Here is a 27,815-nt window from a genome sequence, read left to right on the forward strand (position 1 = left end):
GTAAGTTGTTTATTTCTATTTCATTCCAAGAACTTTACAAACTACCCTCATACTATTAATAAAATTGCACAAGATAAATGTATTTTTCACTTGTTAATTTCAATTCAATGTTAAACTTTTATACACAGCTTTGACATAACACCACCATTAACACTAAGCACAACATTTTATTCACAATAGATTAATGTTCCAAGCATGGTCAGACCACCTAGAATAAGAGTCAACAGATTACACACTTGACAGCTTTCCACTGAATAAGTTGATCCTTCATTCTGTCTTCTTTGTGAAAATATTAGAGTTCTTAGAAGCTGGTGACACTTTTCCCATATACTAGTGTAATTGTTGAGGGACACGACCAACAGCTGAGTTTATTTACACCATTATGAATGGGGAGGAAAGGATTAAGGGTGGAGAGAAACTCGGCGTCGGCATTAGCCTACTCTTAACGAAAGGCACCAAGGGGTCTACTACAGCTTAACATCCCATCCAACAGACAGCGTACTCACTCAAAATGCTCTCCACTAAACACCTCAAGTTAAGATGAGGATTTTGATAAAAAATATTTTGTCACAGGGATTCAGCCCAGGGCCTCAGGGTGAGCACCAAATTTCTTACCCACATAAATCAGGGACTCCCAAAAAGTTAAAAATATCACCAAGGGTGTCCACCATCTAGAGGCATCACCTGGAATCAAACCCAGGCCCTTGGCTCAGTAGCTCAGGACCACATTTCCTACAGGACAAATAAAATATCAAAATTACCTTCCTCGGATAAGTTCTCCACCCTTACTTTTGATGGAATTATCTTTTCTGTGTGTTTGCTCTTCCATAGAAGATTCACTTTCAGTCACATCACTGGAACTTAAACTTTCACTTGATTCCATTTTCCGTTTCTTCTTCTTCTTCAAAGAAACTGTTGAATCAGCCTTTCTAGCCTTGCGGGAAATTTTAATCTGTTTATTTTTCTTCTGAACAGCAACACCTTTCCTCAACTTCTTTTTTCTCTTCAGACTATTAAGCTTCTTAAATTCAATGGAGTCTGATGATGAAGATGACTCCTCAGAAGTTGACTCAGAAGAGTCATTCTTTCTTCTCAGCTTTTTCTTTGGTCTCTTCTTAATTTTCTGATGTTTGCCTCGGCTTAGTGACTGACTTTTTGGTTCTGATGATGAAGTATTGGTGACCTTCCTCTTTCGGTGTTTCAACTTAGCTTTTGAGTGTTGAAAAGAGCTATCAGAACTTTCTGAGGATGAGCTCCTTTTCTTACGGTGAATGTTCTTCGATACTTTTACCTTCTTTGCTTCTACAGCAGGTTTCTTCTTGTTCCCCTTCCGCTTCAAATTTAACCTTTGCTCTGTGAGTGAACTTGAACTAGTAACAGATTCACTATCATCAGACTTTGACTCCAAGTCACTGTCATTACTACTACTGAAACAAGTACTTCCACAACTACAACTAGTGTCACTACAGCAACTACTAGAACTACTGAATCTTCTCCTCTTTTGGATTTTCTTAGAACTGACTTTGCCACCCTGATCTTTTTTCATTTTAACTATTGACCAGGAGTGTTTTTTACCATCTGATACAATCTGCCTAGATACTTTTTTATCAGAGCTCTTTTTCGATGTTCCAGAACTTCTTCTTTTCTTACCTCCTTGACCACCATTATATTTCACTGAGCCACCACTAACAGTATTGCTGAGCAAATTTTTGCACATCTGATCTTTCTCCTTATTCTCCAAATTGTCTCTTCCTCTGCCACTAGTTACCTCTCCATTATATTTACTACTTCTATCATAATAATTTGAGTGAATTTCACCATTTCTTTTTCTTATGCCATCCCCATTACCAGAGCGCTCCCTCTCTTCACTTCTTTTTCTTCTTCTGTCTCTTCCACCCCTTTCCTCATTTTCTGAACTCAGGTCAGCTTCATTTCTGTACACTTCCATTTCACTCCTATGATAACGGTCGTCCCTCTTCGGTCTATAACTCCTGCCTCCAAACTTTCTCTCCTCATACCTAGAATTTTCACCATGGTAAATGTGGCCATTCTTTTTTAAGATTCTATCATTTCTCCCACCGTGCCCTTTTTCTGAGCTCCTCCTCCTATCTTCTTCCTCATACAATATTGTCTTCAATCTGTCACGACCTTGATTTCTTCTTTCCCATTCTTTCATAGTATCTAGATTCTCCATCATTCTTTCTGAACCTCCACCTCTCCCATTGTAGTAGTCCCTTCCTTCTCGGCTATGCCTTTTGTCCCAAATATGATTAAACTCAGAGCTTCTATCTTCTTTATTCCGTTCATAACTTCTTTGGCCATTATAATCATGCCCTTTGTTCCTATCAATCAAATGTGCCTTATCCCTGGGTTTACCATCATTATATTCCCAGGTCATATGTCTTCTTCTAATTTCCACAGCCTTTTCCTGGTATTTAACCCATGACTCTGCAGTACTTTCTTCATGACCTCTCTCCTGACGAACAGGTGATCTACTCATGCTCCTAATGCTCACAGCTTTTTTGTTGGGGTTGTTATTATCTTGCTCCTGCTAATAAGTAAATTCAAGTATATTAGGTGGATGGTAGCCAATTATCTTTTGACAGGCTTTTAAGTATATATGATGATAAAAAAGTTCTCCTGCAATTATTTTCCCTCTTAAGTTATACTTCATCCAAATTAAATTGAAACAATGATTTGCATTCCTTACTTGAGGGCAATATGATAACTTGAGTGATGATATTTAACCTCTCATTTTTCAGGAGATCTCTAATTGAGATATTAAATTATTAACCATTTGATAAATTCTCACCCTAAATCCTTCTCTCTCCTGGTTATTGGGAAAATAATCCACGCCTTTTCCTATTTTGGTAAGAGGAATCACAAAAATTATCAAAAGATGACAGATTTTTCTCATTATTGAATACCATCAATTTCTTTATTTTTGACAAACTTACCTTTTCCTTTCCATCTCATTTTGGCCACACTTTGGCTAAAATCCACATGGATTCTCCGGTCATCAATCAGAACATTGTCCATCTTGAAATATGCACTTTCACAGGCTTTCTTATCCTCAAACTCAATGAAGGCATATTGTAAAGAATCTCCTGTGTTTTTATCTCTGATGACCTCACAACTGCAATGAAAATATGACTTGGTGAATACTTATTGACAGATTCTCTGAATGACCCACCCATAGATTACAGAATGCAATGCCCCTTTGTTATAAGCTCCATTAATACTTTTGAGCCAATTCCATCGCATTACACAACAGCATAAAGGAATCTTTATGGAGCAAACAATTCTCTATAAACTTCTTTCAAACAATACTTCATTAAATTAAAAAAAATAGAATTGAGGTAATTACAACAAAATACACCCTCCAAGCTGTGCTTCAACTCACATAAATGTTTCCACAAGTCCTAACGACTATAAACTTTTTAAATCAGGTACTACACTAAGGACATAAAATTTGTGGATGAGTGAGAACTATTGCTATGGTGGGAAGAAGCATATAACAGTATCTCTCTGCCATCAAATTACCATGCATAGTGAAGAGCATCTCATGAGGTAAACCCAGGTGGTTTATAACAAAAATCCCATCAGCTTGTTCTAAGGTTAAAAGTTGTCAGGAGAAACTTAGGATTCTAGTTGAGCTAAGGTTACTTTATCTCAGAAAATATCTGGTGGTCTATGTCCCCCTGGGATATCAATAAATCAATCCTGGTGTGTCATCAGGTTTTAGAGAGCCTAATTCCCAGTTCACCCATCCACATATGACCTTGAGGTTTTGCAAGCGGCTGCCTTACATGTACCTGACTCACTCAGCCAGCAAATATGGTGGTTTAATGCTATTACAAGGGACTTTAGGAGCTAAATTATTTCTTTATCCCAAAGGATCAAAAATGAAATAATGATCAAAGGCTCAAGTCAAATGGCTCTGTAAATAAGGAAACTTTGCTACGAGACTCCCTACATCATCTCTTTCCCTATGGAAGGACCTCACATAGACTGAGTAAAGGAGGACCAGCTGAAAATTTGTAGTAATTTTCATAAAAATATCATGGTAATACTTCCGGAGAAAAAGCTATTTCATGAAAATTCTTACTCCTATTAAGTTACATTTCATAAATATCAATCTCACATATGCCAACTCTTTACACTCTTCCATGTACCAAAGTATAAAAATCAGAAAACACTTATTTAGGTGACAGAGTGAAGAACTACAGGGAATGACTCATTTTTTGCTTTGATTATTCTAAGAAATAATCATATATTTGAAGGATGACGAGGGTCATTTCAGTCCAGAGAATGAGGTTTTGACCTATACTAAAAATTACACATGACATTGGTCAGTTAATGACTGTTGCTGAGAGTGAGTTAGTAGGCTACTGTTCTGCTATACTCAAAAGGAAAAGGTGATGGATATGTAGAAGATAGGTAGCGCTAGAATAACTACATCTGTGAAGGGGAGGGATAAACCTTTAGAGATACATCTTAGCACAACCCATTTATTGAGATGGCTTTTGTCACTACCAATCACAAAAGAAATTATTCAAAATTCTAGCAAAGCAAATCATGCTCAAATATATTTGCTGATTTAAATTAGAGCTACGCTGGATTCCGATGCTAGATAAATTAGAAAATACATTAATGTTTGCATGTTATATCAAGCATGGAAGAGCAAGATGTTTTCAAGAGAGCTATCATCTATTGTTCATGTAAACTGCCTTGGAGAGAATCAATTGCAGAGGTGCTTTAAAAATGCACAAAGTAGTAGCAGTAGAAGTAGTTAGCAAATTATATAGGAAGAAAGAACCTAAGTACATTTGGCAGATGAAGTAAGCTTCTTTTTTTGTTCCTTTGAACTGAAATAGTGCATGAAACAAGATAAGTTGATCTAATTTCAAATGCCTATATGTACCAAATATATGAACATACCACCCAACATTTTGAACAATGATTACCATTATTTACTGGGAACAATGAAATAATTGTACACTAAAAATACAGGGGTTAATTTAGGATAGAGATTTGAGGGGGAGGGCTTCAACAGTGGGGTGGATTGAGAAGTGATATTTGCAAGAGGTATGAAACAGTACATTACATACTCTAGTGGGAGTCAATTTAATGGAATCCACTACTTAAAGAGGAAAACATTTTCAAAAATTAGCATATCACAAAATAAAAATTGAGCTGGCTGGAATGTTATTGTAACTGAAATAATTACGAGGGTTGAAGTTAGTGGACAGCCAGTGTTTACCTTCTATCTAATCAAGACAATCAAGGTTTAAATATCAAACATTGAAGTGAAACATAGATAGCATTTGGCTTTACTTTCATGTAAATACTAATGCTTTGAACACCCTGTGTTCAACTTAATGCCTAATAAAACACTCAAGATTTAAAAATAAAAACATGTCGTGGAAGTAAGAGAAACGGAGAGCATCTGGCCTTACTCTTTGAGAAAATACCAATACCGAAGCTAAAGATAAAATCTACCTTCCTGGCAATAAGGAAATCAAGCTAACAAAAACACCATAAAAATTCAAAAACTTTCCGCCAGATATGAATCATCAAATAAAGCAGCAATCATATTAAGCAAAAAAGGGTGTGAAGAACGGGAGTGTTATATACATATACATACATATACATATACACATACACATACATATACACACACACACACACACACATATATACACACACACATATATACACACACACATATATACACACACACACATATATACACACACACACACACATATATACACACACACATATATACACACACACATATATACACACACACATATATACACACACACATATATACACACATACATAATATATATATATATATATATATATATATATCATCACACCCTCTACTCTAGTAATTAAAAAATGCCAAAGTAGTGATTTTTCCTCCAAACTAAACGGTTTATACCTTTAACGATGAGGTGTAACCAAGATATTCATGGTTGCTTCAAGGTAATATCATATCAATTGGCAAGCCCTTGTTTTTACATTTATTTTCATTTGTTTCACTCAAATCCCATTCTCACACTTATTTTCCACATTTCCACTGGGGAGGTGCATCCCACCAGTTTTCAGCACCCTTTGTCCAGGCTTCAACCAAACAGTACCACAAAGCAATTAATTTCATATTATTGAGCAGGTCTTAGAACTCAACCAGGAGAGTAGCAACCATCCACTGGTTCAAAGGCAAAAATTTAGTGGTCCAATTCCAAAAGAGGGATAGCACAGAGTCTAAATAATATATTCTTGGCTATCCTTGGAATGAATATTCCCACCAAATTATTTTGTATACAGTAAAGTGTAGCTAATTTCCTTAACAAAATTTTAATTACCCCAAGATTTTCATGATGGGTAGGTTGGGAGTTTGGGCATGAAAATTGGAATGCAGGGTAATGGCTCACATCAGGTAGCATTATTGATCCCATTGCACAATAGCCTGTAACACATTAATGAGCATATAAGAATTAATAGATGAATTACATAACTTAAAAAAATGGTACCTTTTCACTTTGCCAAATCGGCCAAATATGATTTCCAAATCTTCATCTGTGGTTACTGGGTTCAACTTGCAGACAAATAGAATGTTCTCTGGGGGTGCTACATCTGCATCTGGGATATCCCCAACAATCTCAAGAATGGTAGCACGGGCCTGAGCTTCTCTTTTCTGCATCATCTCTTCAACTTCTTCAACAGTTTTTCCTTTAGTGTCATCAACTTCTTCATCCGGAGCAATGCGTCCATTCTATGAAACAAAATGATAAATGGCCATTCCATCACAAATATATTTATAACAATTATTCAAAATGTACACAATATATCAATCAAAAAATTTCTTTCCTCATATTTCTAAACATATAGAAATAGATAAAGGATGAAGGCAATTAAAAGCAACTGGACTTCATGGGCAATGCAACTGACAGTCACTGCATAGACCAACAATTATAATTGCATGATGAAAATACTGGTGAACAGTATATATCACAGTACAATTCTCTTAATGTAGTAATTAATTTATTATGATACTTTAAATAAACAAATGGTATACAATGCATTAAATGTGACACATGTAATGCATTTCCACATTTTTTGAGACATGTCCTTCATGGTGAAAGTGGATGGCATTATTAGTATTCAAAGAGCCGTTATTTCCTATTTTTGTATTCATGTCATGTATTTTTGTATCCAAATAATTTGCCATTGCTAAAAATAGGTGCAAATACATCTTGGGGTTTTCAAGCCTTTTTGAGATCAATAGTTTTCTTTATGCTCCTCAGCCACTAGCTCAATATAAGATCATGTGTAATCCAACCGTTGCATCTTATCATTAGTCTATTTGAACCATACACATGCCTCCCCATAACATTATCAAGGTGAGTAACTATATACCATATATGCTTGTGTATGGGTAGACCCCTTCAATATTTAATTAAAATTTCCAAATTGTACCTCATGTATAAGTTTACCCTAGGTTTTTCCGTAATTATCAAATATGGCTAACTTGATTCCAGTAGATTAATTTTTCTTTAAGGCATTTTCTTTAAAGGCACATTCTCAACAAAATGGGCTAAATGAGAGATAATTTAACATTTTCAACACACAGGTTTGTTAGGCACAAGTTAACAAAACTTTAGTATTAGTCACGTCACACAACAATATATTAGGTTTCAGATACTATTAAATGCATTGGCTACGTGAAATGGCATCAGAAGCTATCCTGTAAAAGCCGTCAATGACATTTCTGGATGCTATCCGAGAGTTGGGCTGCTAAGACTGTGGAATAATAATGATATCACTGAAATAGTATCGACAAATGCTTTGCTCTGTGGTCACCTGTCAAGCTCATCATACAACATGAAACATGGAAATGAATAATAATTCAGGGAGTTGATGGAGCTGATTTTTATCCACTTGCTACAGGCTGTCAAACATTGATGTGTAATAGTTATGAAGAGAAGGTTATGAGATCTATAAAACAGTTTTGTGGTGCACAACAAAGATTTTGTCCATTGGTTTCAAATTCTCTAAGACAGCCGATTGCCCTCTGCTTTCCTTGGTGGTGGTGGAGTAACATCCTCACCTGCCAACCCAGAGATCGCTGGTTGATTTCAAACTAGCTGGGTTTTCCTCCACCTAGGATTTGGGTGTTTCTAATTTTCGTCAATGTGTGTGTGATATTCAGGGGTTAGGTGGAAGAAGTGACCATAATATATCAATCTTGAATCAATGAAGTCGTTAAATAATTAAAATATTGAAGACTATGATAGAGGTTGAGAACATTAGGTAAGCAAGGAACAGGAAGGAATATGATAAGGATGCTCAGCGAAATGAAGGCAGTGTCCATTATTGAAGAGGGGTTTTTTGCTGTGCCAGATGTGAGGCTGTACAAGTAAATGTATCACTGTACCGTTATCTAGCCTGTGTTCATCCAAAACCTACCATAACCACAGAATTATCAATAATAATAACAAACACAACACTGTATAACTATATATTTATGTCAGCAATTTTGTTTGTTAAGTATTATCAATATCCATTCATACTCCATTGCCTCTTCAAACATCACTCATGCCATAGGGCATTAAAGAAATTGCATTTTAATATGCAATTGCATAAAAAAGTAAAATCAACTTTGACTATAGCAATTTCCTTTCAAAAAACTCTGGAATCTTCTCCTAATGAAACGCTATTATTCATTGAATGAATTTTTAAATGGCAAGCAATTTTGCATTGTTTTTATTGCATAATTTAATGTATATGTTCTTTTTGAAGCAGGTTCTTAGTATTAATATGCTGTATTTTGTACTTTTCTTTGTGTTTGATGACTCCCTTGTCTATATGATATGTATTTCTTCATTTTTACTTATTTAGTGACATTTAAATATGTCATGTAAATTAATATTTGATTTACATAGGTAATTACCTTCTTTAATAAAAAACCAAGGGCATCACTTGAACATGGATTTTTCATTATAACATAACATGGGGATTTTTTATATAAAATACCTATTATTGAAGTTAAGAGAGGATTGCTTTGAAAACCTATGTATCAGGGTAAATTAAGTGAGCATTAATAGTCATATATGTAATATAAAGAATTTAGTATGTGTAAATGTAATACAAATCATTTGGCTTCAGTTGAATCCGATTTACCATTTTGGGAAGCTAGGAAAATGGACTCACAAAAATGAATATAAAATGTGCATTCAGACAAAACATGATGAAGATGTTGGGTAAGCTGAAGGCTCAAAGGAATGATTATAGAACATATTTCTTGAAAAACCTCACACATAATTAAGCTTTTAGTACTATGTATTAGTAATGGATAATTACTGTATAAACAAGTTTAAAACATTGAAGTTGGGTTAAAGCAACATATAAACAAAGATGGCATAACTGTGATATTCCAAAATATCTTTGGCCTCATCAACCGTCTTCCGTTTTACATTCGGTCCCGGTGCTTTCTATACTTGCACTCCTCAAGGGCTTAATCAAATTCTGTAATTTTTATGATTTGTCTAACTTCCTCACCAAGAACTGCAATTCACGATATCATTTCCTGATGGTACTGTATACAATTCCTGCATACAATTGTCCTATACACAATTCTTCCCCATACAATTCCTTTGATCTCAATGTAAATAAGGGGGATCTGACAAATAAGGAGGATTATCAAGGATGGTAATTGAATTTTTTGCCAGAAACTGGCAAACAATCAATGTTGAATGTGCAGGTGCATTGTCATGGTGAAGGATCTATCCATCATGTTTGGTTAAAACAGTGTGCACTGTTGATTTACCTAAATTCAGTTCATCAGCTATGTTTTGGACAGTATTTCGATGATTGGTAAGGACAAGGGACTGCACACGATTGTCAAAACAGGTGGTTGGAGGTTGCCCTGGCCTTCCATCATCCATGGCGTCTTGTCGGCCATCTTTAAAATGCTTAATCCACTAGAAAACTGATGTTTCTTCAAAGCATTATCACTGTTAACTGCTGTCAACATTTCACTGATTTATTAATAACTTTTACCGCACTTCACCAAAAAAAAACCTAATATTGATTCGTAACTCTGTGATTTTGGCAATTTCCATTTTCAACAAACAGTAAATACAAGGACCACAGAAACTAACATAACTTGCACCATATGCACAGCTTGACGATCCGCCAAGCACAGACGGCTCATTGGGTCTCAGGCAACTAGTGCCGCTAGTGGGCAGGTACAGTCCACCTCAAGGCAGCCAGATTGCACCAGTTCACACATTTATTGCACAGGCCACGTCTAAGTAAAAATCAACACCGCCTTGAAAGGCAAATAATTTTTACACTGGAATATATTGCATTGTAATGCACACTTGGGGGATGGCTCTGTTAAAAGCTACTGTCACGGCATCTCGGGCAGTTTTTTCGTAATTTGTCACTTAATATTACTTGGTTCTTCAATTTGAAAATGAGTGCTTGTTCATATTTTCTCTTCTAAGAAGTCAATACATCTTACTCTCTTCTTCACTGCATTCATTAATCAGGATTAACAAATGTTAATTTGGTATTCATCACTTTAATCATTTTTACCGAATCAATAATAAATACATACACACCTATATCTTTACAAGTTCCCGCATACCATTTTGTCTACTAACTGAAGGCTTACAAGGGGGGACCGCGATGATGCTCTAGCTAATGTGCAGGATTCCCACCCAGAGGGCCTAGGTTTAAATCCCTGAGGCAGCAGATATTTTTCAGTAGTATCCTGATCCCTACTGGAGGTGCGGAGGCACAGTGAGCACGCAGTCCATCAGATGGGACGTTAAGCTGCTGTGCCCTTAGTGCCTTTTGTTAAGAGTAGGCTAATGTCAACACTGGGTTTTTATCCCCCTTTCATCCTTTCCTGCCCATCCCTAATGTTGCAAATGACCTCAGCTGTCGGATGCCTCCCTTAAAACTACTACTGCTACTAATAACTGAAGGCTCGCCATTGGTTAAAATCATTCTCAGACTATATGAACACTATTTTAACACATAAAACTTCTACCCCTAGAGTAACCACACCGACCAGATCAAACTCAAATTCATAATTGCAGTAGGCGGAGGTTCACAGTCCATTGGTGTAAAACTTCGCATGGGGGAAGGACTCGGACCTCAAGTTCAAAACATATCCCCATATCATAAAAATGCTAGTCATACAATAAGAGATAAATACGTATAAATTATAAGACTTGGGTATTTCAATCTTGTTTTTTTTGGAGTACATCAAAGTTTCAAAGCATTTCATTTTCTTCACAATTTTCATTTAACTACAATTTTGAGGTTCTAGGAAGAAAATAGCATGGTTAACGTGCACATAGATAGTGGAGAGTTTACTGTCATTTATTTCGGAATGTATAAGAGACTTTAGCCTGAGGTTGTTCCAGCTCTTGTGGCAACTATGTGAGAACAGTGATAGTCTACAATTATTACATGCCAAAACATGAAATATGTACTAAAACCAAGGGACTAACCATGAGTTTTTCTCTAGTTGGCTCTGGAGATCTATCAGGAAAGATTAGATTAGGTGGATCATTAAAGGGGTCCTCCAGTATGACCGTGTGCGTGATCCTGTAGTAAAAAAAGTATTCCAACATTATACAAACATTATTATAAATTATCAACTATGAAAAAAGCAAATGAATTTCAGAATAACTGAAGGAACCAGCTTGAACAGAAGAAAGAATACTCAAAAGGGGTAAAACCTCTAAAATCACATAGATGATATTTTTAAAAACATAGTCCAGGCAATGAAATTTCTTCAGTTAAACCAATTACTTAATAACAGAATATGATGTGCTAATCTTGACTTTCATTAAATATTAAATACTAAGCATAAAAATGTATTCCTGGAGGAATTAATTAGAGAAAGTGCAGTCCAAGGAAGTGATGCAACTTGCAGAGAATATAATTCCTAAACAAATTCTTCCAGTTTCATAAAGGAGAAGATTTACTAGGATTATTAAATTCTGATCAAAGATAAGTATTACAAATTTCCCAAATAATTCATTTTTTCATGACTCCTGAAAAACCATTTTATTTAAATGTGCACTGCAGAAATTCTAGTGTGATAATTTGATGATAAAAAGCTGGTAGGGCAGATAACTTGCAACAAGTTGTGCAATCCTGAACAATTGCAGCATTTCATATAATGACATGACCTGTATACCAATGTAAAGTATTCCACCAGTAATTTTGATTTTCCATCATTAATATAGTTACATAAACAGAAAATGTTGACGAGTGAAAACTATCACTGCTTTACTAGTGGATGTAATCACCTATCGAATAAAATAATCTTTGCCACCATTCTTTCTTAACTTCAATGTGCAATTAATATCAATGCAATGTTCTGCATATACTTAATCTTAGTTTTTACCAAATTCAGAGAAATGAAATCAGTGTTTAACCAACACAATGAAATTCTTATAGAAAACATGGAATGGAATAATAGAAAGATGGTGACACTATGAAGTTTGTATGCACTGAACCACTTATCTGTGGAATATACGCTCACCCCACTCAAGATATTCAAAACATGTTGAGTGGATGAGAAAAAGGATAGTATGGCAAGGTCCACTTCCCCACCCTCTAATCCAGTTCTTCTGATTCAAGAGTGTCCTCCCTCCTCCATTCCATTCTATTAAAACTACTTATTCAGGTATTTTATGTTTTAATTTTGAAGAAATAAAATATTTTGAGGCAGATTTCATACTTTTTATCCATTCACAGCAATGAGGTACTCCCTGTAGCAGTACATATGAGTCGGATCTCTTGCCTAAATTTTGAGCTCTGGTAATTTGTAACATTCCAGTCAACCAAAAAAAAAGACTTTTGCCTACTCGTACAAATGCCCAGACATTTCTCAGATTTCAAATGTTTAAGCCCATTGCCAAACTGATACACATGAAAGGAAAACTCTTCATGACTAAAATAATACACCTTGACTATTTGAATACCTATTTTGGTATTTTTTTATTTCTTTGTGCAATTGTACATGTATTCATTTATGACCAAAGAATTCAATAATTTCTTGGTACATTATCATAAATGCATCTCCTGAAAATTCAAGAATATTTTCTTGAAAACTTGACTTAATCCAGAAACTGCACAATTGTGTACCAATATCTGCATTGGATTTAAAGCACCTAGTTCAATCAAGTATATAAGTTTTCAGAAGATTTTTTAAGTGCATGTGTGGTTGAAAGGAAAAGGCAAACAAAATCACAATTTCAATTTTGTCACAATATTGACAATTCAATGAAGATGATAACCCACAAATTGAAATCTTGCAAACCCCTTGCTACATAAGCAGATACACATCATACATGAATATTTATATTATGTATAAGGAAATTCATCACCAAATATGCTGGTAATTTACCACTAAGAATGTAATGAAAATAAAACCTGGAAAATTATTTACTAGCTGCCATACCCAATTGTATCTTTAGTTATTCATTTAAATTTGGGTGGAAGTTCTTTTGTGACTTTATGGAAAGTAATCAAAGAGCATCACATACTGAAACTAACCTATAGAATGATTACCTTGAAGACTATATTATATCCTTTCAAAATAACACCAAAACGATTAATGAAAATAATAGTTTATTTATATAATGAGCATTGCCTCAAATAGGCAAAACTACTAAATCTAAAAAACTGTTATCAGCACGATAAACAATGAGCATTATTTACACACTTGATAGATCTTTGCATGCAGACGACATATTAGTCTGGGCGAAGACTAAACATAGTAGACCAGATGAAAAACCATTTTTGACATTTAGAGAAGAGTAGAAAAACCTTTCATGCAAACACTACCTTATGTCTCTGAATGGATGGTGGGCTTCATCACAAATGACTTCCTTTATTTGGATTAGAACATCAAACCCTTCCGTTACTTCTCCAAAAACACAGTGCTCATCATCCAATGAATGTAACTCGTCTCCCAAGGTGAAGAAGAATTGAGATCCCACCCTAAAATGTAATTATTCAGAGGCGACATTAGATTTGCAAGAACATGACTGCTATTGACAGCATGCTCTATCTAAAAAGGAAATTGATACTGATAGCCAAAATGATTTTACTGCGACTGAAAGTTATAGGCATTAAAGAGGTGAATCTACTCACATGCGATTGCCACAGCTGACCATTGACACCAAGCCTGCCCTGCTATGCTTGATTTTGGGCATCTGCTCTGCTTGATAGTACCTAGCATCATCACCTAGAACCATACTGTAGATAGTATTGATATGAAAAAAATTGGTATTAAAACATGGGATGCATTTTGATCTACAGTTCTAACAAAAAATTGGTATTAAAACATGGGATGCATTTTGATCTACAGTTCTAACATCCGTGCACAAATTAACCACAAATACTGGCACAACAAATACTACCTTCAAAATGTTTGTCGAATAGCGCCAATGACCAACTAAATCACAACCTATACCAATAAACTATGGGTTGACATGCAAGCATAAATTACCTATATATGGACTCCCCGCCATTCCCTGTCCCAGTTGGATCGCCCGTTTGGGCGATGAAGTTGTTTTGAACAGAATGAAATAGACAAAAATTGTAATATTTCATTTTACACAGCTTCAGGAAGTTCGTACAAGCTAAAAATAAAATGAATTGATTAATTCCTTCGTGGAAATGCCATATTCCAAAGAAATTCAAAACTACATTCAAAGACTTACTAATGGGTCTTTCATTGATGTAAAGGTCCACTGTTATACACCCCATTGTAGTTTCAATTACAACTGCCATTATAACTAGATGTTGTTCCGTCGAGTTGTAGTATAGCTCGTTGTACTAACCCGTAAAGTTGAACCTATAATAACCCTATTTAATTTGGAATCTTTTAGGTCGAAAATTGTAACCATTAGCAAAAATTTCTCTTCAAATTACATGAAGGCAAATGTAATTTATAAAAATTCAACTTACTGGTTGAATGTTCTATGCTGGATCACATCTTGAACAATTAAATCGCAAATTGCCAATAGTACTTCCCTTTATTCTCATTATTATGGAGGGAAAGTTTATTCAACGAATACCATGGAGGATCTAAACTATTATTAACGACTACCATTCAATTTGACCACAAGAGAAATCCAGTCAAGCAACTGTCACGTCGACTTCATCTAGGGGCAGTCATACAGGCAATCGAAGCCGACGAGCCACACTGCGCCCTCTTTTCTTGATCTCATTTCAATTAAATTGCTAGGAACATTATAGATGTGTAAAAATGTATAATCACATGAACCTCATTCTTGTATCAACAATTCTCGTCACTTATTATTCATCTACAGTAGCAATAAAGGTATCAAAATACAGGATTTCAATTTTTAATCTAGACAGTCGACATCAAATTAACGCACGTTAAGCGCACCGATGGGAAATCAGATGTATACAATGAAAAGTCAACGCGTTAATATGGTCAATGGTATCTTGAATTTTACCTTCTATATTAACCTATTGGTTCTACTTAAAGTTGGAAAAATATACTTTTCCAGCCAAAGGGCCATGTAGTCTGTAACTTCAGTAATTAAACGTAATTAGAACTTTCAAATCTCTGGCATTCCTGGTGGGGAAGTAATACTGCCTCTAGTATTTCATTACTGGTTTCATTATTTATCTCTATTGTCACTTTTCCTTTAAAGAACTAATACTTACTCATTATTTAAGTACTGTTCATGCTGCTTAATACTGGTGTTAAACATTCGAATACTCTGTTCAGGATTATTTCAACTTCATAATTGATTCGTAGTAGCCTCATATGCAATAGCTCAGAGTGCAGTACTAATTACTTAATAATCCGTTACTCACTAATAACTCGTTTACATGGTTCTTGGACTTTCGGAGGTGAAGCATTTTTCGTGTGGGATGGCTAGTGCAGTCAGCTGGCTCCAGATATCAGCTGTGAACTTGGTGAGTGTTTTCTGCCAACAAAAGTAGTAGACAGGTGGATTACTTGAGAGCTTGTGGTACCATCATTATGGTATTATTTTGAATTGGGTGAACCTAACCATTTCGGTGGTTAAAATTTATATTAGAAGAAGTTAAAATAGAAAATGAAGATCTGACTTATTTCAACACACGTTAGTGTTGGTGGTGTTAGAATACGAAGTGAAGTGATTTATGTGCCCGTTGAATTGAACAGTGAAAACTGAAAAAAGATGGTATTATAATACGGAAGATGTTTTGAACATTGAAAATTAAGAGGACGTATATTTACTTACAGATCCATATTTTTCACGATGGTTACTAGAGGGAGAAATAACGAGAAGAAAACCGAAGACGTGCGGGATCTGAAGAGAAATAAACGTGCTTTGCCTATATCTCACGCACCAGTAGATGCACCTCTCTGCTCCGGCTGCAAGCAATTTGACTTGGCATTTTTTGATCCAAGTTGCCCTGGCTGTTTGGAAATTATAAAAAACCCCAAAACAACGATAGCAGAAATATTTGCGATATTGAGGCAGTGGGTGCCACAAACTCAAAGGAATATTAAAATATTTGCAAACCAAGTAAGGAGCTTAACTTATGATTTATGGATTAAATAGTAATCTTAATCACGGGCCAATTTGATTTATATTTCGCTGGCAAATCCATGCAGACACTCATGATTTGGCCATTAAAAATCGTCATCTCCATTCATCATCGATGTATTTCTCTCAGAGATTCGCCAAATGCCTCCCAAGATGATGATCATGAATGACAATAACAACTAAAATTTGCTCGCTATCGTAGCTATTAATTATGCTAATAACAATGTGTAAATAGGTATGTGTTGAAAATTTCTGCATTAATTACTTTTCATGCCTCACTACCGCCTTTATAGCTCAAAGCATTGCTTTTAGAGCTACTCTCCACCTATCCAAAGGCATGATTAGTGGGTGCAATAACCTGCTGTGTGGGGGGCTATGTTTGTGGGACTCTAAGCTAAGTAGTACTCCTATTCTTTACTCAACTGACTTTCGTTTTCAAATTTACCTGCACATGAACGTTTTGAATTTTGCACCAATTAAGCTTCCCAACTATTTATTGGGGAACTAAGAGGTCCCAACTATTTATTGTGAGAGGCCCCCTTCAACTTGGTAGTGCCTCAGCTGCAAACTCCTGCTGCACAGTTCTAATAATTGAAATAAATGTAACCTTCCCTGCATTGCCTTCTCCTACAGTGAAGATCTTAATAAAATTTTATCTTGTCCACCAATATGGGTATGCAAATATAGGACACATCCAATTAGGTAAGTGAATACATTTTATGAATGCATATTATGTTACTATCTATGCATTATGCTTGCAGCACTGAATCTTCCACCTGACCCCAAATTCCTATCCTTTTCACTTTTTTCTCAACTTGTCCTGTAGCATATTAGAAAAATTATGATTTCCCCTTGTTTGGATGGTATCTCCTTACAAGTAATATGGGTGCAGCAATGGTCACAATAATGCCTCACCCATCATGCCAACCAATTCACGAGCCATCTTGAGAGTGACTTCTCTCCCAGTAAGCTCATAGTTTTTTGGGTTCATTTCATTGATGTTAGTTTTAAATTAGTATACACAGAATTGATTACTCTGAAATTCTCTCCAAACTCTATTGATCTCTCATTTGTCTTTAGGATCCTCCAACTCCTAGGAATTCCATGAGAACCAACATCGCACCTGCCAACAACTTCCTACCCTTGCTTTAAATCAAACAAACTCATTGATAATCGTGGATTAAATATGTGTAATGGATAGATAAATGCTCAACATCACTTAAAACAATTAGACTGGTAGGGTTCTCCGCATGTTGTTATTAATTAATCTTAGCCCAAGTTATATTTTATGGTTGTATTCCAAATATATATGTATATTTGATAAATAAATGATGATAGGGATTTTTGTTAATAAATAACACATAGTTTAAATAACTTAAAAGATCGCCAATCCTAGGTGCAGTAGTGTGGTAGCTCATGGTTGAACATTCAATTATGGAGTATAGGGTTTCGGTGCCTAATCTTGTTGATGCCACTGTATGCCAACCAGCTTTACCCAATCAATGTGAGTTATGGAATTAGCTTTTCCGTGGAATCAACAAACAGGGAAAGGGACTAGATCCGTATAATTTAGTTAGATTTTCGTATGACATTGTTTTGTGTTAGGTGAGCTCTTCACTCATCTAAAAAAAAATTGAAGTTGATAATTGTATTTTATATTAAAGTCTAATCCCTGGAAATTTTTAGCCATTCCTATTTTGAATAGATGCTAACGCTCCCAGCTGCACATCATTAGTTATTTGGCAGGGTATACATATGAGTGTAGAAATAAGAGCTTCATGTATTTTGATAGCTCTCTACCCCGCAACACAGATTTAACTAAGGTAGTTAATCTTTCATGTGTCGGATAGAGTTTTGGGATAGAAATTGGATTCTCTCAGATTCAGGTAGCATTCCATTCCACCGAGCCAACCCAAAACATTAGGAAATGTGAAGTCGGAAACCATAACTGACCCTGACTCAGGTATGATATGGAATGTTAGTAGATCTGAAAAAACTGCAATATATTAATCGTTAAATTTAATTAGGGAGTAGGCGGGAAGTGGTAGCAGAGCTTAGGAGTTAGTTAGGGATGGGGGTAAAGGTCTCTGTCATGCTTCCAAGTCTGGGCTTAATGTTGCATGCTTATCAGAGAAATTTGTGTCGTTACTGTTTTACTGTTGTTAAACTTCCGTATGAGATTTGAGTAATTAACCACTGGTCAATAAGTACATGGGAGAAATTATGCAAGAGTTAAAAGAAACCCAAAAAACTTTATTCACCACCCTCACAAAAATATGAGAAAATAAAGACTGCTTAAATGCCACAAGATTTCTTAAGATAAACTTATGTGAACAGTATAACAAACCCTCATTAAAAATTCACACACGACCCAGGTTTTGATAGTAGTAATAGTATTTAGGGGAGGCGACAGACAGCTAAGGTCTTTTGCGCCATAGGAAATGGATAGGAAAAGATGAAGGGTGGAGAGAAACCCGGCGTCGGCATTAGCCTACTCTTAACGAAAGGCGCCAAGGGGTCCGCAGCCTAACGTCCCATCCGACGGATGGCGTACTTACTCAAAGTGCCCTCCACAAAGCACCTCAAGTAGGGATAGAGATACCTCTGAAAAATATTCAACACTGCCGGGATTTGAACCCTCTGGGTGGGAAGCCAGTATGATAGCCACCTTACCATCTCGACCCCCCCCCCAGGTTTTGATGCATCACTACTTAGCTCTGCTGACTTAATGATGATGATAATATGTCAAAATCCAGGTCCTGGTTGGCTTTTTAACTGTGGTTTGTGAAAGTTTTCTAGGAAAGAATAAGATGGTACAACATTGGAGCAAATTATATTACTGCAACATTAGCACATTAGAACACCCATGGCCAGTTTCCATCAGAAGGAGAGATGTTTTGATTTTCACTTTGTTATAAAAGATGAGGATAACCTAACTTAGGGCAGGGTAAATTCTTCTTGAGAATTGTTTGTTGAACATGTGTATTCACCTACTCTCCTCTGCCAGTCTAAACCCTTTTCATTAGGATCTAAAACATATAATATACTATTCAGTTTATCCAATCCCATTTGAAAAAAAACCCTAAGGTCTGTGCTTCATTGCCGTTGAAGATGGATGGACACCATCAATGCATTACGAGGAATTTAAAGAAGTATTCATTCTTTACACTCATGTCCTTAATGACTATAAAAGTTTTAATTTCAACATCCTAAGTGGATTTTAAAAACTACTTTCTTGATGAGGTTCTGGATAGAACTTAAAAAATCTTAATATCGGATTGAAATGTGGAGCTTGACTTTCTGCAGTTCTGTTTTGGACCATCCTTAAACTGAAGTTTCAATTTTTTATCCCCCTGCTCTGAAACTTTACCCAAATAGACACTTTGTAACTCTCTGATCCAAATATACTTGTACTGAAATTGATAACTTTGTACCTTGTTAATCCAAAACTAAATGGTGAGTTATGTGAAATCACATCCCCCATTTTAACTCCCCCTTATTCTCCACAATTTGCATTCCTTTAAAATGTCACTGTCAAAATCTAAAAGCTTCTGTAAACTTCTGATTCCATTCTTCAACCGCTCTCTGAGTACCATCCCCCAAACTATTTTTGGACTTTCCATCAAACCTCTATCACCTCCATTCCCAAAACATTTATATTGAATGATGATCAAATACAGTTGCCTAGACCTAGCCAGTCTTCCCAATATCCTAAGGCTCTGCCACCCGCCCACACTTACTCACCAATGTCTCAAAGTGTCACATGCCTATCCGTGCAATCAAATATGTCGCAAAACCTGTCCCCACTTCCATTTTCCTTCTGGATTCCAGGCCTCAAACAAACTCACAATGTTCCCTCTTTTCCTATGAAAATTTGGACATGAGAAATTTTTACAGGTTTTTTCAGACATTTACCTGATATATGCTGCAATAAGCTCACTTCATACTGACTAAACTACCACAACCCTTTCCAACCACCTCCAGGATCATAGAGCCTCTTCATCCCTGTTTCTTATACACAGTGCACACCATTGCTCTAAACTAATATAGAAAGGTCATAGAGTTATGAATAATAATGAGCAATAAATAGTTGCTGTTTCCATCCTTCCTAGCCTCCTCTCCTGAAGCAAGATACAAAGCTCAAATATGTAGAATAGAAACTGTCTAATTTAAAAGCTTTCTCTTTATGAAGCCTCACAAACTTATACCTTTTAAGTGCCAAATTCCCTGTGAGCAATGCAGAAGAGTTATCCCAAAAATGCCAGTATTGCTGTAGGTGACTTTTCTTGATGGTGATGCATGAAACCACAATTGAATAATTCTTATTTTTTTAATTTATTCCCTTTTTTGTACATTATGATATAAGTTTTATTGACTTTTAGCAAACTATTATGAGTAATAATTTTTAAGGACATATTTCTTAAATTCTGCATTTTTTCCTTAAAATAACCTTGCAATTTTGGCACAAAATTTGGCAATTACACATAGCATTCAAAGAGTTAATGAAATACACAACTTCTCTTTTAAATGTCTCTGAGACTTTATAAAAATCCTAAATTTTCCAGTTTTAATGTGGCTTCATTAAAAATAAACAGGTTATCCAGCGAGGAGCACATGTAGATGATCGAGATGGCTTGACAGATATGACCTTGCTTCATTATTCCTGTAAGGCAGGAGCCAGTGGTGTTGGAGATGTTGACAGTGCTTTAAATGTGAGTTTTCATGATTAAAGTGTAACCTCCGTGCTTTTTTTAATGCTTGTTAAGTTATCTTTAACTCCTTATCATAGGCTGTTTTTTGTAGTAAGTTCATAAAGTGCCAGCTTTTCAATTATTAGGTTTAAACTAAAAATATATTAGCAAAGTTTGATGCAATAAATTTTCATATCACATTAATGGCATTGGAATATTTGTCTTTATTTCATTTAGCTTTCGATTCCTATAGTTTAATGATTATTCTTTAAGATTGCTGCGTTATTGTTATTTGTTTTGCTACAATTGGATTCTGCTAATTTATATAATTCAAATGTCAGTAAAAATATCCCAACTTCAACTTCTAAATGAGCTTTCAGTCATTAAGTCAGTCCCCTGGGTGTTGGGTAAGCTGTTGACCTTTAGATATCCTGTAAAATAAGCAATCATACTCGACAAATACAGTCTTGGAAAGCATGTTGTTGTAGTGAGAGGAAATAAGGAGTCTGTCCCCAAGTAAAATGGTTCAAAGTTTACCCAAATGAAATCCTATAATGGTGCTGTGACTTAGCAAGTGGCTGAAATAGGGCACCAATTACATATATGAGGGGGCAGAGAACATAGAGTTTGGTACAGCCACACTCATTTCACTCAAGCTATGTTAAAAATTACCTTAATAGCTGCAGCACTTCAATGTACTTAGCAGCAGGAAACCACCACTAAATGTGGGTGACCTGAAAACTTTCTGACCTTAACATGAAGATGGCAGCATTTTTCAGCATAAGTTAAGGAATGTGTTTGTGCATGCATTGAAATGTACTCACCGCAATTTCTGCCATTTGGGGCGATAAGTCGTTGTTTAACAATCTTTTTAGCAAATTGTTGTGAAAATAGAAAAAATTGAGTGTCTAGCAGTCGTGAAATATTTGTTTTTGAAAGGCAATATACCTATGCAAATCTAAGACAGGTTGGACGCTGTGTACAGGGACTCTGCAGCATTATTTATGACCATGAAATTTTGGGCACCTGAATTTAAACATGGCTGTTGCAGCTTGGTTGATGTCGAGCATTGACCAAATGCACCATTGTCCAAGGCCATCATGATGGCCAAAAACTGGGACGTACACAAAAAACATCGAAAAAGTACATCAGATGATACTGGATGAATTAAGGTTAAAGAGATAGCAGAGGCTATGAGCGTATCAAAAGAACATTTTTGGCATATACTGACTGAAGAATTGGACATGCGAACGCTATCCCCGCATTGGGTGCCGTATTTGCTCACTTTGGATCAAAAACACATTCAAATGAACATTTCCGAGGCCCTGTTGGAGCAGTTACAAAGAGCAAGTCAAATTTTTTTTGAAAAGGATGGTATTTGAAGAAGAGGAAAGTGTTTTTCCAGAAGGACAACTCCTGCTCAAACTTCAGCCGCCGTCATACCTAAAATTAATGAATTGTACCTCAAATTAGTTGAACACTCACTGTATTCACCAGATATGGTCCCCAGCTACTTTTTCCTGTTTCTTTACCTAAAAGTTTTGCTTGGAGGATGGAGATTTTCATTGGACGAGGAGGTTATCTTATATGTAAATGCCTATTATGTGGAGAAAAACATCCACTGCTATTTGGAAGAGTTAAAAAATTTACGAGCATCCCTGGAAAAAGTGTATAAACTTAAGGAGAATATGTCTCAGAATAAATTTGAAGAAAAAATGTATGGTTTATTTGTTAGGTCAGAAACTTTTCAGACTACCTTTATTTTTTCCCAAGTATCAGCACTCGCCAATTTTTCTCTTTCACTTTTTATTGAATCAAATAACAGATTTGATGGAAACCTGTTCAATAAAATATTCTTAATGTGAACCAGTACCTTATTTGAATTTTCAGGCTGGGATTATATAAGTAAATACATCAGTGAAATCTACTAGTTGCGACTAGCAGTTTTAGGTCATCCCTGGCATATGGAAAGTAACATAATTTCATTGCAGAGATCAGGGGAAAGAAATTTGATATATTAGGTGTAATTTTAATGAAGTGGCTTTTAGTAGTAGGCTTTTTGAGTGGTAGCTATGGGATAATTCACTAAGTGTCCGTAAATGGAAAACTGTAAGGCCATAATAATATTAAGAAGTGCTGCAATGAAAGCAAAGAGCTTCCTTCAGTAAAATGAAATCATCATCATGGCAAAAGAAGCAATAAAACCTAAGTTACTGTAGTAGCCCAAGACTAAATTCTGATAAATTAAGATTGCCCTCCCCTCCGGCACGCAAACCAATCCTGACTTTACCCCTCCCAAACCTTCCTGATTATCTCCACCCCACCCCCACCCTGGCTGTATATATAAGAAGGGCTGCAAATGTAGAGAGCTCACCTGATGATGAAGTTTTACTTCAAAACCCGGGTCGTGTGAATAAATCGTTTTCGTGTGGAACTACAAAGTTAGTCCTTTCATTTATTTATAATGAATAGGTTCCATAAAGTTACGCCAGAAACCATTGATTAAATTAAGATTGTCAAATTGAAGGATGTATGTACGAGTATATATTAATTGCTCTGAACTAACAAAAAAGTAACAGTATAACATTAATTTATCCTTGCTGATTGGAGCGTAATTGTAGGAAAGAGTTAATCAGTCAAAAGATTTATATTAGAAAGTGAAATAGAAGATTAGAAATGCTTGTGGAGCTCTGTGAACAGGACAAATTAGTGGTGGAAAACCCTATTTTGAAACCACTTATGAAGGAGATGGACACAGAAGATGCTCAGAGGTGTAAAAAGACACCATATACATGGGAAAGCCCAGAAGTACCCAGCCTGACCTAGAGATGGTGGTAGTTGTTTGAAAAATATCACTGTATCAGAAAATATGCAATCTATAAAGCATATATTTCAAGTTTGAGGATGCTACGTTGTTTAGTATTTGTTTGGCTGCCATCAATAGTAAACATTTTCAGTGAAATTGTGAAAATGGAGAAAATTGGTCATCATTATGTGATACAATACTTTATTTGAAAGGCCTCAGCCCAACCAATATAAAAGCTGAACTGGATTCTAATCTGGGTGAGTCTCCTCCTTCATTTACAACAGTAAAGTATTGGGTAGCAGAGTTTAAACGAGGTCGTAAAAGCTGTCAAGACAAGCATCGCTTTGGTCAAACAAATGAGGTGATGACTCCAGAAATGGTGAAGGAAATTCACAAAGTGATTACTGGATGATCGGTGACTGAAAGTGCGCAAGCTAGCAGACAGTAGGCATTTCAAAAAGTGCGGTGCATCGCGTATTAACTGAAAATTTGGACATGAGGAAGCTGTGTGCAAGATGGGTGCCACGCTTGCTCACACTCGAGCAAAACCAGTGTCATGAAGATGTTTCAATTGAGTATTTAGCAAAGTTTCACAGCAACAAAGCAGAAGTTTCACACCTGAGACAAAAGAACAGTCAAAACCATGGATTCAAAAGGGAGAATCGGCTCCAATGAAGGCAAAGACTGTTTCATGTGCAGGCAAGGTCATGGCATCAGTTTTTTGGGATGCGCGTGGGATAATTTTCATTGACTATTATGAAAAAGGAAGAACTGTCAACGGTGAGTATTATGCGAACTTATTGTAACGTTTGAGCAAAAAAATCAAGTAAAAGCAGCATTTGGCTAAGAAGAAAGTGTTGTTTCATCAAGACAATGCACCAGTTCACAAAGCTATTATTGCAATGGCCAAAATTCATGAATTCAAGTTTGAATTTCTACCTCATGCACCCTATTTGCCAGATTTAGCCCCCTCGGATCATTTTCTGTTCGCAAACTTGAAAAAATGGCTTGGTGGTCAAAGATTTTCCAACTGTGAAGAAGTGATGTCGGCAGTTAATGGCTATTTTTAGGAGTAAGACAGTTCATATTATAAAAAGAGTATCGAACTTATTGAACAACACTGGGAAAAGTGTATAGAGCTGAAAGGAGTTTATGTTGAAAAATAAATATATTTTTTTCCAAAATTTGTGTGTTTCCTTAGTTGGGTCAGGTACTACCGGGATTACTCTTGTAGATTAAATTGTGTAAAGCAAAAATGTATTAACTATACAATATAGGACTGCAAAAGCTATCCAAGGAAATATAGCAATATAATAATAACAGCATAAGTAACAGAAATGCTAAAAGCAACTGAGTTAAGGATGGCTTTTCAATGTGCATGAGAGAAAGGATGGAAAACCTCAGCTGCTCAAGATCAATTGAAGGAAGATAGGGAGAGTGGCTCACTGAAGTCCGTGAAAGAAACTGGGGCAAAGAAAACCATGGATTACATCAGAAATAATAACTAATGGGAAAGAGAGGGGTGTAAAAAATCAACAATTGAGGAAGGGTAAAATTGTTACAAAATCTTAAGAGATGCAATCAGCCTTAAGGCTTAAAAAGATAACATAAGATGAAACTTAATGAAGAAATCGAGCATAACCTCATCCAAGGAAAATAATGAAGTAGCTTACAGAATGATGAGAGAGTATTTCATTAAACCCAGAGTAAGCAGGACCTTTCTGTCCAGCAACAGTGACTTTCTTATGGAAGGTAGAGACCACGCAAACCAATGAAAAGAGTATTTGGGGAAACATTATGACTGAATATAAATGCACCCCAGAATACTGGGGGAAGAGAATTCTGTTGGAAATGATGAGAGGGGAAATTATATTCTCATTTGATGCTGCAGTTAAGGATTTATGGGCAAATCAGGTACCATAGATTGGCAAAATACCCTCGGAACAAATAAAAATTCAGGAAACAAGATCCTGACGCAGCTAAAAAACCAAGTATGTGATGTGTATAGAAGAAGAGAAATGCTGATGTAGTTGACAAATGTGGATACCTGACAACAGTTTGTCTAACAACCCATTCATCAATAATTACAAGAATTATCAACCAAATAATGAAGAGCGAAGCCAAAGAACGCTTACAAGGGTGGTTTGAAATGTCAGTGCAAAAATGAAAATACTTACTCTTTGGGATAAACCATTTTTATTCTTTGATGTAGTTTCTTTTTAGACATAAATTTCATCTAATGCTGCTACAGTTTGTCAATCCTCTCCAAATGAGTTGGAGATGCCACAACAGTAACCGCAGAGTCATCTACTCCATAGAACACTTAAAAATATCTGCAGTTTGATGAATGTTAGTGGATTACTCCATTGAAAGTTACTGTCATGACATATACTACATTTCTTTGAAATTTTGATTGGTTAAGTATTTGAAAATATTCTATTGAGTGATACAGTTGGAAGACTCTACCAAACCTAAAGGTTCTTTTCTTGCCTGTTTATGATTTTAATATGTAGCTGTAACTGCTGGTACTCATGGAATTGTCTTTCCTCAGGGGTGTGGTTTCAATTCAACTAGGTATAATTTTACGAGAAAGAATTGGTTTAAGCCACAATATAAGTAATTCATTAATATATTTACAATGCTGTTCTTCGATCTTAAACTAGCTCCTCAGTATGTGATGCAGCAAACCATTTCATGAATCATCAATGGCTTAAACCTTTGGTCTGTTTTCATCCAAGCGATGTGTCATGGTTCTATAAATTGCTTCAGATTTTTCCTGTACAATTTTATGCTGCATCTTCTTATACAGGATCTTCACTTGTTCTTTCCTGGCTTTCCTTGTTTTTGAAGGTTATAATTTCTCGACTTTCTGTTATATATTTGCCCTATTTCAGTCCTTGAGTTTTTATACTATCTTCTTTTGTGTACAGCACTTTGTCTGTGATCTATAATTTCTTTTTCATAGGCGTCTTTAGGCTAATGGTTTTTTCTTCAGCTTCTTAAAACCTATTCTTCATCCTTGCCATCTCTCTTCAATTTATCGTTTTTTACTTCTTTCCTTTTCCGTTCCCTGCAGGAAATTATTTTTGGCTCAGATTCCTATACTCCTATTCCTCTACTACCATTGAGTCTGTTCTCTTCACAATTATCAGCATATTATCAAAGTTGCTGTTGATAGTTTTTGCTGTTAATCATTGATTTCTTAATCTTTGGTTTACTGCTCAATTTGGTATTTTCTTGTATCTCTGGGCTTCTTCAATATGGTGGTGTCTTGTGGATGGTTCTGAAAGTCTGTTCTTCACTACTAATTTGTAATGTTCACAGAATTTCAAAAACCTTTCTCCTTTTCATTTTACTTCCTTGGGCCAAAGCTTTCTAATATATTTATTGCTTACCCTTCTCCTACAATTGCATTTCAGCCTGAAAATATAGTCAGATTTTCTTCTTCTTTCATTTTTTTTATTACTTTGGTGATATCATCATGTACCTCCCTCCACTGCATGATCATTGTCTGTTGTTGGCCGGTAAACTTGTCCTACCCATAGGTTTCATTTGATATTTTGCTATAATGTTTCTTTAATTAGCTTGTAGGAAACTTTTCACTATCAATACTCACACACTTTCAAATTATTAGACCTACTCCTGAATTTATAATAATGGAGCCTGTGTGAATTATCACATAGGGAATACCAATCC

General features: G+C 35.7%; 2 protein-coding genes across 7 annotated transcripts in view; one reads left to right on the forward strand and one right to left on the reverse strand.

Moving 5' to 3' along the window:
- LOC139686064 (peptidyl-prolyl cis-trans isomerase-like 4) lies at positions 1 to 15,253 on the reverse strand. 4 transcript variants are annotated; one of them, XM_071583176.1, is made up of 10 exons: positions 15,019 to 15,253; positions 14,772 to 14,905; positions 14,558 to 14,690; positions 14,200 to 14,304; positions 13,891 to 14,046; positions 11,541 to 11,637; positions 6,546 to 6,787; positions 2,958 to 3,136; positions 2,813 to 2,862; positions 1 to 2,551 (listed from the first exon to the last, which is right to left on the reverse strand). In XM_071583176.1, the coding sequence occupies exons 2-10, from the start codon at positions 14,839 to 14,841 to the stop codon at positions 758 to 760; spliced, it is 2,826 nt and encodes a 941-aa protein (XP_071439277.1). In that variant the 5' UTR covers positions 14,842 to 14,905; positions 15,019 to 15,253; the 3' UTR covers positions 1 to 757. The 4 variants fall into 4 exon arrangements, with proteins under 4 accessions (XP_071439277.1, XP_071439279.1, XP_071439276.1 ...); XM_071583178.1 differs by having other exon boundaries at positions 1 to 2,548; positions 14,772 to 14,916; XM_071583175.1 differs by having other exon boundaries at positions 14,772 to 14,916.
- The window catches only part of LOC139686066 (CAP-Gly domain-containing linker protein 3-like), a 27,032-nt gene continuing 14,467 nt past the window's right edge, over positions 15,251 to 27,815 (forward strand). The window contains exons 1-4 of one of the 3 annotated variants that reach the window (XM_071583179.1): positions 15,251 to 15,517; positions 15,937 to 16,002; positions 16,316 to 16,601; positions 21,218 to 21,334. In XM_071583179.1, the coding sequence (XP_071439280.1) occupies positions 16,332 to 16,601; positions 21,218 to 21,334 (387 nt within the window). In that variant the 5' untranslated portion in view covers positions 15,251 to 15,517; positions 15,937 to 16,002; positions 16,316 to 16,331. Of the gene's footprint in view, positions 15,518 to 15,607; positions 15,626 to 15,936; positions 16,003 to 16,315; positions 16,602 to 17,295; positions 17,325 to 21,217; positions 21,335 to 27,815 lie in introns of those variants that run through there. The other 2 variants (XM_071583180.1, XM_071583181.1) reach the window with 2 other exon arrangements.

The sequence above is a fragment of the Hetaerina americana genome, unplaced genomic scaffold (assembly GCF_022747635.1).
Source record: "Hetaerina americana unplaced genomic scaffold, ioHetAmer1.1.p SCAF_13, whole genome shotgun sequence".
Classification (NCBI taxonomy): Eukaryota; Metazoa; Arthropoda; class Insecta; order Odonata; family Calopterygidae; genus Hetaerina; species Hetaerina americana.

Excerpts from the sequence above, each read along its gene's own strand:
- LOC139686064 (XM_071583176.1), bottom strand. The coding sequence starts at position 14,841 with ATGGCAGTTGTAATTGAAACTACAATGGGGTGTATAACAGTGGACCTT. Across the intron at positions 14,691-14,771 it reads CATCAATGAAAGACCCATTA|CTTGTACGAACTTCCTGAAG; the intron begins GTAAGTCTTTGA and ends TTTTATTTTTAG. Across the intron at positions 14,047-14,199 it reads GTCAGCTGTGGCAATCGCAT|GGTGGGATCTCAATTCTTCT; the intron begins GTGAGTAGATTC and ends ATTACATTTTAG.